At 41.0% G+C, this 17931-nt stretch overlaps 1 protein-coding gene across 6 annotated transcripts in view; it reads right to left on the bottom strand.

The window, feature by feature from the left end:
- The window catches only part of GAA (alpha glucosidase), a 111462-nt gene extending 96904 nt beyond the window's left edge, over positions 1-14558 (bottom strand). Inside the window, exons 1-4 of one of the 6 annotated variants that reach the window (XM_063456266.1) lie at positions 14494-14558; positions 8439-8872; positions 8082-8227; positions 4039-4204 (exon numbers count right to left, since the gene is read on the bottom strand). In XM_063456266.1, the coding sequence (XP_063312336.1) occupies positions 4039-4204; positions 8082-8227; positions 8439-8849 (723 nt within the window). In that variant the 5' untranslated portion in view covers positions 8850-8872; positions 14494-14558. Of the gene's footprint in view, positions 1-4038; positions 4205-8081; positions 8228-8438; positions 8873-9685; positions 9746-10381; positions 10394-10461; positions 10475-11071; positions 11088-14488 lie in introns of those variants that run through there. The other 5 variants (XM_063456267.1, XM_063456269.1, XM_063456271.1 and 2 more) reach the window with 5 other exon arrangements.
- Positions 14559-17931: the final 3373 nt, after the last annotated feature.

Raw genomic sequence — 17931 nt, 5'->3', positions numbered from 1 at the left:
GGATTAAATCCAACCAGATTCCTGCAGTACAGTCTTACAATATTAGAACACAAAATATCTATGTTTATTCAGTGTAGTTACTTTTAAATGGGGTTTGTTTGCTAAAAAACTAATTATTGTGAAAAAAAAATTGCAAAATGTCAAACTTTAGGAAAAATAGCCAAGATGTAGCTTGCTAGAGTGGAGGAGTAGGAGATTTTTTTCAGATCAGCAATTTTCTACAATTTGGTGTTTAGTGAAAAAGGTCGGGATTTATTGACTAAACACTTAATTGTAATGAATTGAAAACTGAATTACAAAACATGTGACTTGGAGAATTTTCTTGGCTGATATGTTCGAAATCAAGTGTTCAGAAATTAAAGACAAGCTGACTATTCGGATGTAAAGCAAACGCTCTCAAAATATTTACATTTTATGTGAACATGAATGATCTTCAGTCCCTATAAGTGATGGTCAATGCTCCCATGTTTTCGTTGAATTAAGTTTTTTTTTTCATGCTGTCCTTCAGATTTGACTACCATACAAACCATACAAAATATTATCTTAAGAATCTTAATATTCTCCCACGAGGATACATTTCAATCTGGATTTTTTTGCTCTAAAATTGCTGATTTTTAGTTACGGTTAGATACGGTTTCCCAATATTTTCTGAGAACTGACCACAGTAACTTGTGACTAATTTGACCTCCATTCAGGCAATCTTATCGTGGATTTTACTAGATAAAGGATTAAACTGTCCTGTTATTAGTGCATAGTCAGATCTTTCTGCTCGGGATTCTCTGCTATGGAGAGCACTGTCCATTAAGGTTAGGTGAGAATTTACAACATGCCCAAAAATGAAAACTTATGAAATGAAGCACTTTTCGTGGACTGGGATTAATGGGCAAAAGTCATGTTCCCATCAAGATTTGCTCCTTTATTATAAGTTTTGGTTTGAGGTTTCAGGGTCCGGGAAAGGTAAAGAGAGATACAGGGAGCTCCGAGCTACAAACGACGAAATCAGGGGGAAAAAACTAAAGACGGACCCCCAACTATTCACAAAGACCATCTAAACGCTTCCACCACTATGGGGCGAAAAACAAAGAAAACAATAATGGCAAAACCTACCCCAGGGCTCACAATCGGAGACATGTGGAGGCAGGCACGAGGCCCAAGTGCGTCCAATATGGCGGCGCTCCACGGAGGCTGTTCGGATTTCTCCGACGACCTTTCTGAAGACGAACCTCCACCACCTCCTATGCCGGGACAACCCCCGCAACAGCACAGACCTGACCCGGACTCGGCTCCGGTAACTACAACGGTACTAAAACAATTACTCACCGACCTCCAAACAACTCTACAGAAAGACATAACAGCGGTAAGGGGGGACCTGAAGGGCCTGACGACCCGCATGGGCACCCTTGAAAGAGCCTCCTCGACCCACACCAAAGAGATCGGTGAACTTCAGCGGGCGGTGAGGGATCTACAAACACAACAACGCCACCATGAACACCGCATGGCAGAACACGAAGATGCCAGGCGGAGAACCAACCTGAAAATCCGAGGGTTGTTGGACACAATACCTGATGCGGAGCTCCCACAGGTAGTTAACCGACTGCTAGCAACCATTATGACACCCTCACACGCTACAGGCATTAGCCCTGACCGCATCTTCAGAATTACCAAGCCACCAAACGCTCCGGCAAGGATTACCAGGGACTTAATAGTCACTTTTCGCACCTTCCAAGACAAAATGTCAGTCCTTAAAGCCTTAAGGGGTAAACCGCCTCTCCGATTTGAAGGTATGATACTAAGCTTCTTCACTGACCTCTCTACTACCACCCTGGCGTGGCGGCGCTCTTTCCGACCACTTACCTCACTGCTCCGACAACATGACTTTCAATACCGCTGGCGGCCCTCACACACGCTCGCGGTCCGCCAAGGAACGGAATACCACAAAATACAAGACCCTGCCGAAGCGGCGCAATTACTGCAGGCTTTGGGCCTTCCTCCGGACTCCCTTACCCAGATGGGCCAGCATGGTACTGCCTCGCCAACGCACTCCTCGGACCCAGCGAGAACCATCCCATTTGTGCCGCAGGGACTAACACCCGACCCCTATGTTGCGGTCACTACATGAACAGAGACTGGCGAACACACAATCGGTCACACACCGATAAAAGTTATACAGGGGGCAGTTTCAAACCCTGAGGTTACCAGGTTACCCTAGCCCGGCTAGGAACCCTCATCAGATTCTTGTTAAGTTGTCTAATTTTTATTGTGTTTAGGTTATTTGTCCTTTCCGGAATGGGGGACTCTCTTATCTCTGGCACGGAAACTAGACTCACAGGGACATTTGATGATTGATATTAATGTTCCGTTTACCAGCAATCTACCATAACCTGTATTGTACAGTATTTTACACCAGATATGAGCGCCAATTCCTGGAGGGTCATGTGAAACAGATTCAGGTACACTTGTACGCCTCACCTACCGTGTGCCCTCCCCCTAAGCAGTTAAAATGCCTATCACCCAGAGGCATGAGCTTCACACAGCACTCAATTGACATACACGAGAGGTATAGTGGCTTGCAGGTCATTATGTCCGCTATTTTTTAGTTTAGAACGGGGCACAGGACTCAATAAGCTAACTCAGTTCATTATCCTGAACCTTCGCACTCAGACTATCCCCCTAGGCTCTCGTACCTTAAAGATGGCACAACTGCTATGGGACTTCACAACTATATAATTCAACACGGGGAGGGAGACTAGTGAAGGGGACAACAGACAAACCACTACTGACACCGCACAAAGAACCACGGATACCGGTTCTCATTTTGTTAACCCCTCAAATACCTATATTATTATCGTACTCAAGCACGTATCTCCCTGCGCATGCCTCCATACGACACAACACCCCTTCCTAAGGGACCTTAGAACCCCAATACACACGAAACCATCCTCACTCAATCACTAATCACCAGCGGAGAATGGTGGACATGATCACCGCTACTATGGTATCACTGATCCCTCCTAGTGTTCTCGACTGCTTGCTGACATACCTTTCTATAGAGTTACGCCTCGGCGTAGACAAACGTATAGTAATTTTAGTTTGGTATAAATTTTTGTATGTTATAAATTTTCTTGCAGCTGATGCCAGGGACTGAGAATTAAAAGAGGGAAAGGGGACGGAACGCCTCAAGCATTATCATGCTTGAACCCAGGGGAACTAAATTTGGACAACCCCTATACTTAAAGCACCCTGTCAAGTTTAAACTAACAGGCAGCCAATCACCTCAGCATGTTCGGGGCCTTTGCCCTAGCATACCATCCATAAAATCAGCGAGCCACAGGTGTCCCCGAAACACAGGCCCATACTATGTTCATCCTAGTCGGCCTACGCCGCACGTCCCCAGGGTTAGACTGGACAACCCAGCATGTTTATTAGCAGTTATCTTATATTTTTATTTTTGTTTTTTGTGTTTAACACATATGCCTAACATTAACCGCCTCATAAGCCTGGCCAGCTCCTCCAACAGATGTGTTGTCCCCCCTTCTGCCCAGATAGTGGACGTAAACGTTATCAATGTGGGAGGTTAGGACATGTAAGCTGAGATATGTAACTACTATGTTCATAAATGTTGTTTACGCTACTTTAACCATAAAATAACAGTGCAGTAGGCTTTGAATCTTTATACAAACCAACACTGTCTATTGTATATTATCGATGTACCTTATTCAGGTCATTGCCAAATGATGTACTCACTACTGCACTGCCAAAAATAAAGAATTTAAAAAAAAAAAAAAAAAAAAAAAGAGATACAGAATGGATAGCGTGCAGTTGGTGGTTATGGGAACAGTGTGAAAAATTTCAATATTGCTCATTGGCATCCCACCTCACAAATACAGGCTAGTCAGCTGCACATCGTTTTTATTAAATTGGCATAAAGTTGTGGTTGGCCAAACTGGCTCTTTTGACAATCACTCCTACCCAAAGACGTGCATTTCCCTCTTGAGCTCAATAATAATTTTTAGAACATACACTCTCAAAACTCCTTACCATTGGATTGACATCTCGATTCCAGAACGTAAGTCGAGTCCATTTGAGGTCGAGATTGAGGGAGGTGAGATGTTCCCCCAATCCGTACAAATAGCTGGAGGGAAGAGAAGTGGAGATCTGCAGGAACTGATCAGCAAACAGCAGGGGAGCCACGGTGGTGTTCACACTACGTTGGGCAGAAGAGCAAAATCAAAAACTCAATGCAAAGTCACTCTTCAGATGCCCAATAAACTCATAGAGAGCCATGACCACCATGAATACACACAGCCGCTAGACAGGAACAGTTTGCATCTATTGCTTTTAAAAGGTACAATCTCTGTAAAAAAGACTTGTACCAAATGCACGCTAGCAAAGCTGCCAAATTAAAGTCCTAAGCTACTAGCCAGGCATTAAAAGTTACTTGCCACTGCAAGCAAGAAGGGTCCATTGCACAATTACTAGGGTTAAATTTTACCTGAAAATGGCTAGTGAAAGTGAAACGTCTGAGCCCCCTACTTTAGAACAGTTACTAGGAAGGATACATTAACAGGGTTATTCACTAAACATTGGTAGCGGACCACGGGTAACCCAACCGGTTACCTCCACTAATTTCTTCACTCAGCGACTCTGGAACCATTAAAATAAGCAGACATCCATTCCCCCAGTAACCAGACAAAACATAGTCCTGGGAGTCAACTGATTTTATTCAGGCCAAACACAGCTTTTATATCCAGACCCCTACATGGGGTGTCCAACACACAAATACAGGGTTAATAAATACAGAGATAATTGCGTGAGAAAAACATATAATCCAATTATCTCTCAGGTACAGAAAACCCATACAAAATATACAGTACCCCAAAAGTGCCCCCACCATACAAACCCAAAAAAAATACATTGCCCTGATCTGAGTGTATAACATATTCAAATAACACTCCAATCGGTTCATGGAAACAGGAATCCCATAGAGGTAAAGTTTTGACTGGCCAGACACGAGGCGCTAGCCCAAAACAGTTCCAGGGAATTAGGTGTCCTGGTCGGTCTCTGTTCTGGGGTTCCAGTGCAAACACCATGCAAGGGAATCTTTGTTTCAGGATACGAATGCTCCCCCTGTGCGGTAGTTCATATCTCCCGAACGTTGTTTGTATAGGTGGTCGGGAAATAGAACGGGCAGCGTCTAATCTTCACCGGGGGTTTGTGTGAGTTCCTTGCCGAAAAGAGTTCCAGGCACTCGACGACCAAGTACCGCTGCCCAAGTTCAGGAGACAAGATGGCCGCCATTCTTTTTGTCGACCACGTGCGTACGGTTATACGAAATGGCGGCCACCAAGGGGTAGCATTCAGTAATTACTTCCCTTGTGGTTGCTGTGGTAAACATTCAAATGCGGTACAGGGGTGGTCTTCATTCAGGAGATGATGGCTATAGTTCGTATGAAGTGCTCCCGAACAGAAAAAGGGTAAAACAGACGAAATATGAGGAAAACACATGAAATTGGTGTTAAGTTCCGCCACAGACTGGATTGCACAAAATCAGGTGAAAACTACCAAATTACCAAAACAGTGGTTTTCACATCCGAACAAAATTTACAGCATCGGAATCAGTGATTTATCAGCGACCGCATTGCGGCCATCGCATGAAACCACTATGAAGGCTATCGCAAAGCATGGGAACATTTCCACAACCTAGAGTGCTCTGTTTGGTTTGCTTGCAAACCATCCAAAGCGCTCTGACAGCCAAGTCTCAAGAGAAGTGAGACTAGCCAACCAATCAGAGCGCTCTGACAGCCAAGTCTCAAGAGAAGTGAGACTAGCCAACCAATCAGAGCGCTCTGACAGCCAAGTCTCAAGAGAAGTGAGACTAGCCAACTGTCAGGGTACCTGTTGTCTCTACCTCTGTGGAGGTGAGACACTTGGACGTTCTTCCTCGCAAAAGGGTTGAATCACTCGTTCCTCGTGGTTCCCCCGGTCGTGTACAAGCCGGCCGCGAGGGATCTACTTCCTTTTATGACGCGGCGCTCAGTAGCCGACGTCATGACGACAACCCGACCCGACCTGTCAATCAAGCCCTGAGCACGAATGAGGACTCGTCGGGGGCGTGATTACCTGTTTAGAATCAGGGTATAAAAGAGGGCTTCCGACATTGGTTCATTGCCCTGTCGTGGTTCTAGCTTGTCTAGTCACTCAGTGCTCTTGTTATTTGTCAGTCTCTTTGGTTTTGACCCGGCTTGTCTGTTCTCCTCGCTTACCTCTATTACCCTTTGACTCGGCTTGTCTCTCGCTTACCTGCTCTCTCGTTCCCTCGACCTCGGCTTGTCTCTAGACCATTCTTTGCTTACTCCTTACGTTAGTCCGGCCATTCTAAGGTCCGGTATACGTACCCTGTACCTGTTTGTACTCTGCGTGTTGGATCCCTGTCCCGATCCTGACACCAACCAATCAGAGCGCTCTTGGTCATATTGCAAAGCGTGGGAAAACTCACACTTTGCAATAGCCGACTTGGCATGGGAAACCTATAAAAGGCTTTCCCTGCTAGGAACAGGGAAGCGCTTCAAACTGGGTTTTTTGCCTTCTTTTGGATCAACAGCAACAACATATGTGAGGAAGGCTGAACTTGATGGACGCAAGTCTTTTTTCAGCTATGTAACTATATATGATGAGCCCTCCGTGGGTGAAGATGGATTACTTTTGTGGCATTTCCACACCCCTCCCCCCGCCGTCTTTATTTGGGGTTGAAGAAAAAGGAGAATTAGTAGAAATAAAACTACCGGTGGAGGAGTGGACCCCTGGTAGTCACATATGAAGCTATAAACACAGCACGCTACCCACACGTTTGTAACATTCATCGTGCTAGAGAGGTTGGTGGATGTTATCCAACACCAGTGTCGCACGGTTTGTGGAGTTTATTATGAACTTATTGTGTTGTGCAGTTTCCCCCACATTGCCGCATGTATTAGCAGGTGTTTAAATACAGATCGAGTGAGTGTGGCGGGTGGAGTTACATTCCAGTAATGCAGCTTTTAAAATCAGATACCATTTAACAGAACATTCATTTATTAAAGTCACAGCAGAGAAGGTAATGTATTAGGCAATATATTACTTAAACAAAGCAATCTGTCTCCATTCAATAACCTTTAAAGTAATAATCCGGCCTTTACAGCCGTCTCCGAATTCTCTCATTTCATCATAAGATATAGCGAATCTTGGCCGATGTTGGTGAACATTTCCCATGATGCTCAGCCCAAACGGAGCCAGTCAGAGCACCATGGGAAACACAGCTTATACCCGTGCACTCCAAAGACTACTCACTGCCATACAGATAGGAGGTCCATTTTAGGGATGTCCCAGCTTTTATTACAGGGACACTCTGGGTTGTCTGGGTGCCAACTCCCACTACCCTTAACCTTGCAAGTGTAATTATTGCAGTTTTTTTTTTTTTAAACTGCAATAATTACCTTGCAGGGTTAACTGTGCTAGAGCATCGCTGTACGTCCTCACGCTGTGTGAGGACCTCCAGCTTCGCTCAATTCCCCATAGGAAAGCATTAAAAAGCATTTTCAATGCTTTCCTATGGGGAGCTCTAATGCGCATGCGCGGCATTGCCACGCATGCGCATTGGGTCTCCCGGCCGGTCGGCAGGATCAGTCTCGCCCACCGGCCGACGTAAAGACTGGGAGGAGCGGCGGCGAGAATAAACCACCGCAGAGGGACAATGGCGGGGTCTCAGGTAAGTGACCTGAAGGGGTTTTCACCCCTTCAGCAACCGGGGATTGGGAGGTGGGAGAGAGAGAAACCTGCAGTGCCAGGAAAATGAATTGTTTTCCTGGCACTGGAGTTTCCATTTAAAATACACTTTTTGATTGAAGACAGACATCAGAAACAAGACTATAGCAATATTAGTTCAGAATCCGAGGTTTGGATTAATTGCCATAGATACCAACAGAATATGTTCAGCAAATGCACCAATTTAAGAGCACGGTACAGAACTGCCCCAGTTCCGCCATGATGAATATTGATACATTGTAAATTCCAACACGTTTATAACCCAATCAAAACACTATACTCACAGAATCCGCCCACTGCTCTTCCTCTTAACGACAATACCGAATGGGTCAGCACTGAACTGAACATCGTACTCCGTGGAGGCAGCCTGCCCGCTGACCTTGGGGGTTGGGATTGGAACTTCGTAGCGTTTGTTGGCCGGATCCTTAATCTACACATGCAAATAAAAAAAAAATGTAAAACGATTATGCAGACACTATACTGGTAGGAGGAATTATTAGATCTTTGACGGTTGCCTAAAAAGTGCCGAATTAATGACACAAGATGCCGGAATGAATACCACCATATTTTACAGTCTGTTAGAAATTAAATGAATGTACTAAATTACCCATAAGCCAATGCTCCCGTCCTGAGATACTCACAGTAAAGTGGAGCCGGCTCGCAGTCTCAAACATCACATTCAGTTCCAAGGTCATAATGTCATGAGGCATGAAGGTGGCGACAGAGCGGGTAAGGATGGCAGAGTACCCAGTCTCTGTGTGGGTCAGGTTGGACATCTTGTACGAGGGGTAGGTGGGTGGGTAGAAGCACCAGGGTTGGCCAATACCGGGTAAATCGTTTGTAGGAGAGTAGAGGCAGCCACGAGCTTCACATTGCTCCTTACTCACTCCCTTCTCTGGAGCACAGTCAAAGCGACTGTCGGGGGCCACATTGCATTGTGCAGAGTCTATGTTGTCTGTACCAGAACAAGCTGAACACAACACCAGGAGCACACACGTCCACAAAACTCCATTCCTCAACCTTTTCATTCTTACTGAGTCTTCACTCAACATCTTCAGCCAACTGGGGTAGCCTTCTGGAAAAAAACACAAAGCTACCGATCAGTGATTCGGAATAAACTAAGTGACTGTCATTCATAGTGTTTAATAGTATTAAAACTGTCTGTTTGTGTTAGTAGGTGTAATATGAAGAATTGACTACAATCTGACAGATTTTAGGGGTTCTACTCCTTCCCCAATTATTTACCAATTTATTCAATTAAGAAGTGAAATCTCTGTTTCTAAAACAAACCGCAAGGATTAATGTCCAAATCATGAATCAGCTCAGGTCTGTCCATATTCAGGGTCCCATTTAACACCCTGACCGAATTTCCCCACGATTACGGCCTTGGAACCACCATTGGTAATATAAGGAAGGTCATTTTCTTTAACCGTTTCTGTTCCTTCTTTACGATTTCTTTTTAAAAAGTAATTTCCTATTTTCTCAGCAACCGTTTTAAACTTTCCATTGTTCTCTTATATAGTCCTAAAAGCTTTTAAAAGGGGAACTCTCTCTCGTTCAGTTGTCTGACAGGTGTGTGTGTATACAACATAAAGGCCCCTTATATAAATGGCAGGTTTTACAGGTTATCTCGATCTCCTCATTCAAAAAGGTTCAATTACGTCCAATAACCACTTTAAGGAAGGACAGTAGAATAGTACAGCTTGGAAAAGAGCAGAATAGAGATTTGTTTCCCAGTTCTAACATTCTCTGCAGTTTCCACGTTATTGAGTAATGCCTTTAGTTTCCCTGCGTGGCTCTGGAGAGTTACTTTGTATTAATTCATTTATGGAACTGAATAACGCAGGGATTGAGAAGTTAGGCGTTTCTCAAACTATCGATGCTACACCCATGTAATGACAATGGTCCAGTTCTCATTGGCATCAAATTAGATTCAGATTCTGCAGATTATAGAGCGGCACCTACAGAAAAGGGTTCTATCAACATGACTTAATGTCGGTTTAAATAAGATTAAACACGAACAAAAAAAACCTTAGCAATGTAATATAAAGCATGTAGTTTGGTTGGGCAACTAATATAAAACATCAGTATATTATATTTAAGCCAATAACAATATCCTTCCTCTTACCACATACAGTCAGAATATTATATATATATATATATATATATATATATATAATACCCCTCCCTCTTCCAGTCAGTATATTATAATAGTAACAATACCCCTTCTCTTGCAGTCAGTATATTATATATTATAATAGTAACAATACCCCCTCCTCTTGCAATCAGTATATTATTTAGTAACAATACCCCCCTTGCATTCTGTATATTATATATTATAATAGTAACAATACCCCCCTCTTGCAGTCAGTGTACTATATATTTATATAATAGTAACAATACCCCTCCTCTCCTGCTCTTGCAGTCAGTATATTATAATAGTAACAATACCCCCCCTTGCAGTCAGTATATTATATATTATAATAGTAACAATACCCCTCCCTCTTGCAGTCAGTGTATTATATATTATAATAGTAACAATAGCCCCCCTCTTGCAGTCAGTATATTATAATAGTAACAATACCCCTCCTCTTGCAGTCAGTATATTATAATAGTAACAATACCCCTCCTCTTGCAGTCAGTATATTATAATCGTAACAATACCCCCTCCTCTTGCAGTCAGTATATTATATATTATAATAGTAACAATACCCCCTCCTCTTGCAGTCAGTATATTATAATAGTAACAATATCCCCTCCTCTTGCAGTCAGTATATTATATATTATAATAGTAACAATACCCCTCCTCTTGCAGTCAGTATATTATATATTATAATAGTAACAATACCCCCTCCTCTTGCAGTCAGTGTATTATATATTATAATAGTAACAATACCCCTCCCTCTTGCAGTCAGTGTATTATATATTATAATAGTAACAATACCCCTCCCTCTTGCAGTCAGTGTATTATATATTATAATAGTAACAATACCCCCCCTCTTGCAGTCAGTGTATTATATATTATAATAGTAACAATACCCCTCCCTCTTGCAGTCAGTGTATTATATATTATAATAGTAACAATACCCCCCCTCTTGCAGTCAGTGTATTATATATTATAATAGTAACAATACCCCCCCTCTTGCAGTCAGTGTATTATATATTATAATAGTAACAATACCCCCCTCTTGCAGTCAGTATATTATATATTATAATAGTAACAATACCCCCCCTCTTGCAGTCAGTGTATTATATATTATAATAGTAACAATACCCCTCCTCTCCTCCTCTTGCAGACAGTATATTATTATAATAGTAACAATACCCCCCTCTTGCAGTCAGTATATTATAATAGTAACAATACCGCTCCCTCGTGCAGTCAGTGTATTATATATTATAATAGTAACAATACCCCCCCTCTTGCAGTCAGTGTATTATATATTATAATAGTAACAATACCCCTCCCTCTTGCAGTCAGTGTATTATATATTATAATAGTAACAATACCCCCCCTCTTGCAGTCAGTGTATTATATATTATAATAGTAACAATACCCCCCCTCTTGCAGTCAGTGTATTATATATTATAATAGTAACAATACCCCCCTCTTGCAGTCAGTATATTATATATTATAATAGTAACAATACCCCCCCTCTTGCAGTCAGTGTATTATATATTATAATAGTAACAATACCCCTCCTCTCCTCCTCTTGCAGACAGTATATTATTATAATAGTAACAATACCCCCCTCTTGCAGTCAGTATATTAAAATAGTAACAATACCCCTCCTCTTGCAGTCAGTATATTAAAATAGTAACAATACCCCCCTCTTGCAGTCAGTATATTAAAATAGTAACAATACCCCCCCTCTTGCAGTCAGTGTATTATATATTATAATAGTAACAATACCCCTCCTCTCCTCCTCTTGCAGACAGTATATTATTATAATAGTAACAATACCCCCCTCTTGCAGTCAGTATATTAAAATAGTAACAATACCCCTCCTCTTGCAGTCAGTATATTAAAATAGTAACAATACCCCTCCTCTTGCAGTCAGTATATTAAAATAGTAACAATACCCCCCCTCTTGCAGTCAGTGTATTATATATTATATTAGTAACAATACCCCCTCCTCTTGCAGACAGTATATTTATTATTATAATAGTAACAATACCCCCCTCTTGTAGTCAGTATATTATATATTATAATAGTAACAATACCCCCCCCCTCTTGCAGTCAGTGTATTATATTAGTAACAATACCCCCTCCTCTTGCAGTCAGTATATTTATTATTATAATAGTAACAATAACCCCCCTCTTGCAGTCAGTATATTTATTATTATAATAGTAACAATAACCCCCCTCTTGCAGTCAGTATATTATAATAGTAACAATACCCCTCCTCTTGCAGTCCGTATATTATATATTATAATAGTAACAATACCCCTCCTCTTGCAGTCCGTATATTATATATTATAATAGTAACAATACCCCTCCTCTTGCAGTCAGTATATTATATATTATAATAGTAACAATACCCCTCCTCTTGCAGTCAGTATATTTATTATTATTATAATAGTAACAATACCCCCCCCCTTGTAGTCAGTATAGTATATATTATAATAGTAACAATACCCCCCATCTTGCAGTCAGTATATTAAAATAGTAACAATACCCCCCCCTCTTGTAGTCAGTATATTATATATTATAATAGTAACAATAACCCCCCTCTTGCAGTCAGTGTATTATATATTATAATAGTAACAATAACCCCCCTCTTGCAGTCAGTGTATTATATTAGTAACAATACCCCTCCTCTTGCAGACAGTATATTTATTATTATAATAGTAACAATAACCCCCTCTTGCAGTCAGTATATTATAATAGTAACAATACCCCCCATCTTGCAGTCAGTATATTAAAATAGTAACAATACCCCCCCTCTTGCAGTCAGTATATTATAATAGTAACAATACCCCTCCTCTTGCAGTCAGTGTATTATATATTATATTAGTAACAATACCCCCCCTCTTGCAGTCAGTGTATTATATATTATATTAGTAACAATACCCCCTCCTCTTGCAGACAGTATATTTATTATTATAATAGTAACAATACCCCCCCCCCTCTTGCAGTCAGTATATTATAATAGTAACAATACCCCCCCCCCCCTCTTGCAGTCAGTGTATTATATTAGTAACAATACCCCTCCTCTTGCAGACAGTATATTATTATAATAGTAACAATACCCCCTCCTCTTGCAGTCAGTATATTTATTATTATAATAGTAACAATAACCCCTCCTCTTGCAGTCAGTATATTATAATAGTAACAATACCCCCTCCTCTTGCAGTCAGTATATTTATTATTATAATAGTAACAATACCCCCTCCTCTTGCAGTCAGTATATTTATTATTATAATAGTAACAATAACCCCTCCTCTTGCAGTCAGTATATTATAATAGTAACAATAACCCCTCCTCTTGCAGTCAGTATATTTATTATTATAATAGTAACAATACCCCCCCCCCCCTCTTGCAGTCAGTATATTTATTATTATAATAGTAACAATACCCCCTCCTCTTGCAGACAGTATATTATTATAATAGTAACAATACCCCCTCCTCTTGCAGTCAGTATATTTATTATTATAATAGTAACAATACCCCCTCCTCTTGCAGTCAGTATATTTATTATTATAATAGTAACAATAACCCCTCCTCTTGCAGTCAGTATATTATAATAGTAACAATACCCCCTCCTCTTGCAGTCAGTATATTTATTATTATAATAGTAACAATACCCCCCCCCCCCTCTTGCAGTCAGTATATTTATTATTATAATAGTAACAATACCCCCTCCTCTTGCAGTCAGTATATTTATTATTAATTATTATTATTATTATTATTATTATTATTATTATTATTATTATTATTATTATTATTATTATATTAGTAACAATACCCCTCCTCTTGCAGACAGTATATTATTATAATAGTAACAATACCCCCTCCTCTTGCAGTCAGTATATTTATTATTAATTATTATTATTATTATTATTATTATTATTATTATTATTATTATATTAGTAACAATACCCCTCCTCTTGCAGACAGTATATTATTATAATAGTAACAATAACCCCTCCTCTTGCAGTCAGTATATTATAATAGTAACAATACCCCCTCCTCTTGCAGTCAGTATATTTATTATTATAATAGTAACAATAACCCCTCCTCTTGCAGTCAGTATATTATAATAGTAACAATACCCCCTCCTCTTGCAGTCAGTATATTTATTATTATATTAGTAACAATACCCCCTCCTCTTGCAGACAGTATATTATTATAATAGTAACAATACCCCCTCCTCTTGCAGTCAGTATATTTATTATTATAATAGTAACAATACCCCCTCCTCTTGCAGTCAGTATATTTATTATTATAATAGTAACAATACCCCCTCCTCTTGCAGTCAGTATATTATAATAGTAACAATACCCCCTCCTCTTGCAGTCAGTATATTTATTATTATAATAGTAACAATACCCCCCCCCCCCTCTTGCAGTCAGTATATTTATTATTATAATAGTAACAATACCCCCTCCTCTTGCAGTCAGTATATTTATTATTATTAATTATTATTATTATTATTATTATTATTATTATTATTATTATTATAATAGTAACAATACCCCTCCTCTCCTCCTCTTGCAGTCAGGAGCCCACTTCCCTCTGAGCTCTGCCTGTTCGGTCCTTTTAAGAACAGCTGGTCACGTGATGACGAGTCATGTGACCCATGTGGAAGGAGGAAGAGGTCATGTACAGTCTTAGTTTGCTATAACAAATTATGATATCAGCACACAGAGCTTTAACTTAAATGTATTACTCTGGAGTCTTTACCTTTTCCTGTGAAGCTCTGTGATACACTCATACACACCACACTTTGCTGTGAGTTTTATTGGTGTGGAGCTCTGTGATACATCCATATACACTACACTTTGCTGTGAGTTTTATTCCTGTGGAGCTCTGTGATACTCTCATACACACCACACATTGCTGTGAGTTTTATTGGTGTGGAGCTCTGTGATACTCTCATACACACCACACATTGCTGTGAGTTTTATTCCCGTGGAGCTCTGTGATACTCTCATACACACCACACATTGCTGTGAGTTTTATTCCCGTGGAGCTCTGTGATACTCTCATACACACCACACATTGCTGTCAGTTTTATTCCCGTGGAGCTCTGTGATACTCTCATACACACCACACATTGCTGGGAGTTTTATTCCCGTGGAGCTCTGTGATACACCCATACACCCCACACTGTGCTGTGAGTTTTATTCCTGTGGAGCTCTGTGATACAACCATATACGCCATACTTTGCTGTGAGTTTTATTCCCGTGGAGCTCTGTGATACACCCATACACGCCACACTTTGCTGTGAGTTTTATTGGTGTGGAGCTCTGTGATACACCAATACACACCACACTTTGCTGTGAGTTTTGTTCCTGTGGAGCTCTGTGATACACCCATACACGCCACACTTTGCTGTGAGTTTTATTCTTGTGGAGCTCTGTGATACACCCATACACGCCACACTTTGCTGTGAGTTTTATTCCCATGGAGCTCTGTGATACATTCATACACACTGACATTACTGTGAGTTTAATTCCCGTGGAGCTCTGTGATACATCAATACACGCCACACTTTGCTGTGAGTTTTATTCCCGTGGAGCTCTGTGATACACCCATACACGCCACACTTTGCTGTGAGTTTTATTCCCATGGAGCTCTGTGATACATTCATACACACTGACATTACTGTGAGTTTAATTCCCGTGGAGCTCTGTGACACACCAATACACGCCACACTTTGCTGTGAGTTTTATTCCCGTGGAGCTCTGTGATACACCCATACACGCCACACTTTGCTGTGAGTTTTATTCCTGTGGAGCTCTGTGATACACCCATACACCAAAAGCAGCTAGGATGTTCCACCTTACCTCAGTGGGTGCATTGTGACAGTAGATGAGAGTGGGTGAATTTTTCCAGATCAGCTAATTTTACACTAAATTTTACCATTCAGTGCTCTACATTTCAGAGTGAATATCCCACGTGAATCTTACAGCTCAGATTGGAGATATATCTCTGCTGATCCCACACTCGCTGCGTTTTATCATTTCCTCTTTTTTCATTGCTTTTCGTGTGATAAACACATGAATCATCACAGTAACTTCTACCGGCTGCCATCAGCAATGAAATAAAACCAAACTCTAACCACAAATACAGAACACAGTGCCTGTGTGCACACAATAGCTCTAAAACTGGACACAGTGAAAAAAACACAAAGCTTTATTTTAACACAGAATTTTCTGTTAGAAACCTGAAGTCACTGAAAACCACCGGCACTGAACTCGTTAAAGAGAAACTCACTCATTAAAATGTGTCCTTAAATAACAGGGTGAGGGTGTGGAGGTGAAGAGATAGTTTGCCAACTTTCTGGGGTGTGGGGCCCACGTCACTGAGCTTTGCTCCATCTGCTCTACCTAACGCAGCAGTAAGGAGAGTTATAAGTATTTCTCGCCATATGGATTAACTAGCGGTATAGACACAAGGATGGCAGTCACATAGTTAAATACCGCTGATTGTTACGGCACTATTACAGAGGCGGCTGGGGGTACTGATGTTTACACGGGGTGCTAAGTGCCTTTGCTGCAGTAACCAACTCTTCTCAGTCTTCCATCCTTCCGAGGTTGATAAAATGTCTAGCGTTAAGTTTGCTAGTAATAACTCCTAGACCCTTAAATATATTTGAAAATTGTCACAAGCCATACGTACCTGTCTAAGTTAATAATAATATATTATATTCCTTTCTGGGTGCAATGCTTTCCTCATTTGTTTATTTGAGGCAATATAGTAAATATTACGTGTGTTATATTTATTAAGGGCACCCGGACCCTCCACAGAAAGAACACATAGAGCCAGCACATGGCATTATGAGCAATAATGTAACATCTATAGGACACAGACTAACCCCTCACGTCCGGGAGATTTATCAAAGTGTGGTGATCAAATCTGCTAAGCATTGAAAGCAGAGCAGCCACCATAGAACGCACCCGCCGGTTCCATTGGTTTCTATGGCAATTGGCTCACTTTAAGAACTTTTTGACCATGACACTTTGATAAATCTCTTCGGATGCTCAGGCCAAATTACTTGTAGCTCTCCATAGTCATAACTGTGACAACATCAGCATCTTTCTGGGTTCCCAAACAATGCATGGATGCTGACTGACTTGATCTACAAAGAATCAGGATAGCAATGCCTCAAATCGTGGTTTTAATTAAGTGGTGGGAGCCCTGATAATTGTCTGATATAATGCCATATGTAACAGTTTCACGTTCACTGTGCCATTTGTCCTATGTATTGCATCTGTCTTCAATGCCACGGACTGACTGCTCCAGACCAAATGCTGCCCATTACGTTCCAACGTCTATTCAACCCCATCTGGGTAAACATAACAAACCCATTTAGCTGCATCTCAACTGGCACAAGATAAGGTGATTTTCTATGCATCCACAGACATTCACTTCATCTCAATACTCTTTGTAAATTTGTTGCCAAAGAAGACATTTACTGCGTACTAGAGCATCTAGTCAAACACCATCAGTCCCAGACTAGCCTTAATTAATTATTAAAGGAAGTGGTCTAGGTACAGTGGTCCTGTCCTTTTATCCCCGCAATGTAAAATATTGCAACTGTGTTTTGAAGGTTTTTCCAGACAGCCACTAGAGGCGCTTCCTCCTCCAGAACCCACTGAAACTCTGTCCTGCAATCAAAGGCAACAAATATCAACAACTGATTAGAGGAGAGTGGTGTTTGACTGCGCATGTCTATTTCCATAGCGAAGCAATGGATTTGAGGAGATCGTGGAAGGCATCAGCAGACATGATGACGTCTTCAAAGGCGGAGGAAGCCCAGCGCTGGACATGAGGTACGTAACCTTTATTTAACTTTACTTTTTTTTAATAGCAGAGAGGGGTGGACAGAAGGGAACCTACTATCCCATAAGAGTGATTTTTAATTTTAGGACTATAGGTTCCCTTTAATTCATACACAAAAACTCATT

The sequence above is a fragment of the Pelobates fuscus genome, chromosome 5 (genome assembly GCF_036172605.1).
Source record: "Pelobates fuscus isolate aPelFus1 chromosome 5, aPelFus1.pri, whole genome shotgun sequence".
In the NCBI taxonomy this organism is placed as follows: Eukaryota; Metazoa; Chordata; class Amphibia; order Anura; family Pelobatidae; genus Pelobates; species Pelobates fuscus.
The sequence above is the reverse complement of the archived record's forward strand: the minus strand, read 5'-3'. Positions and strand labels throughout refer to the sequence as shown.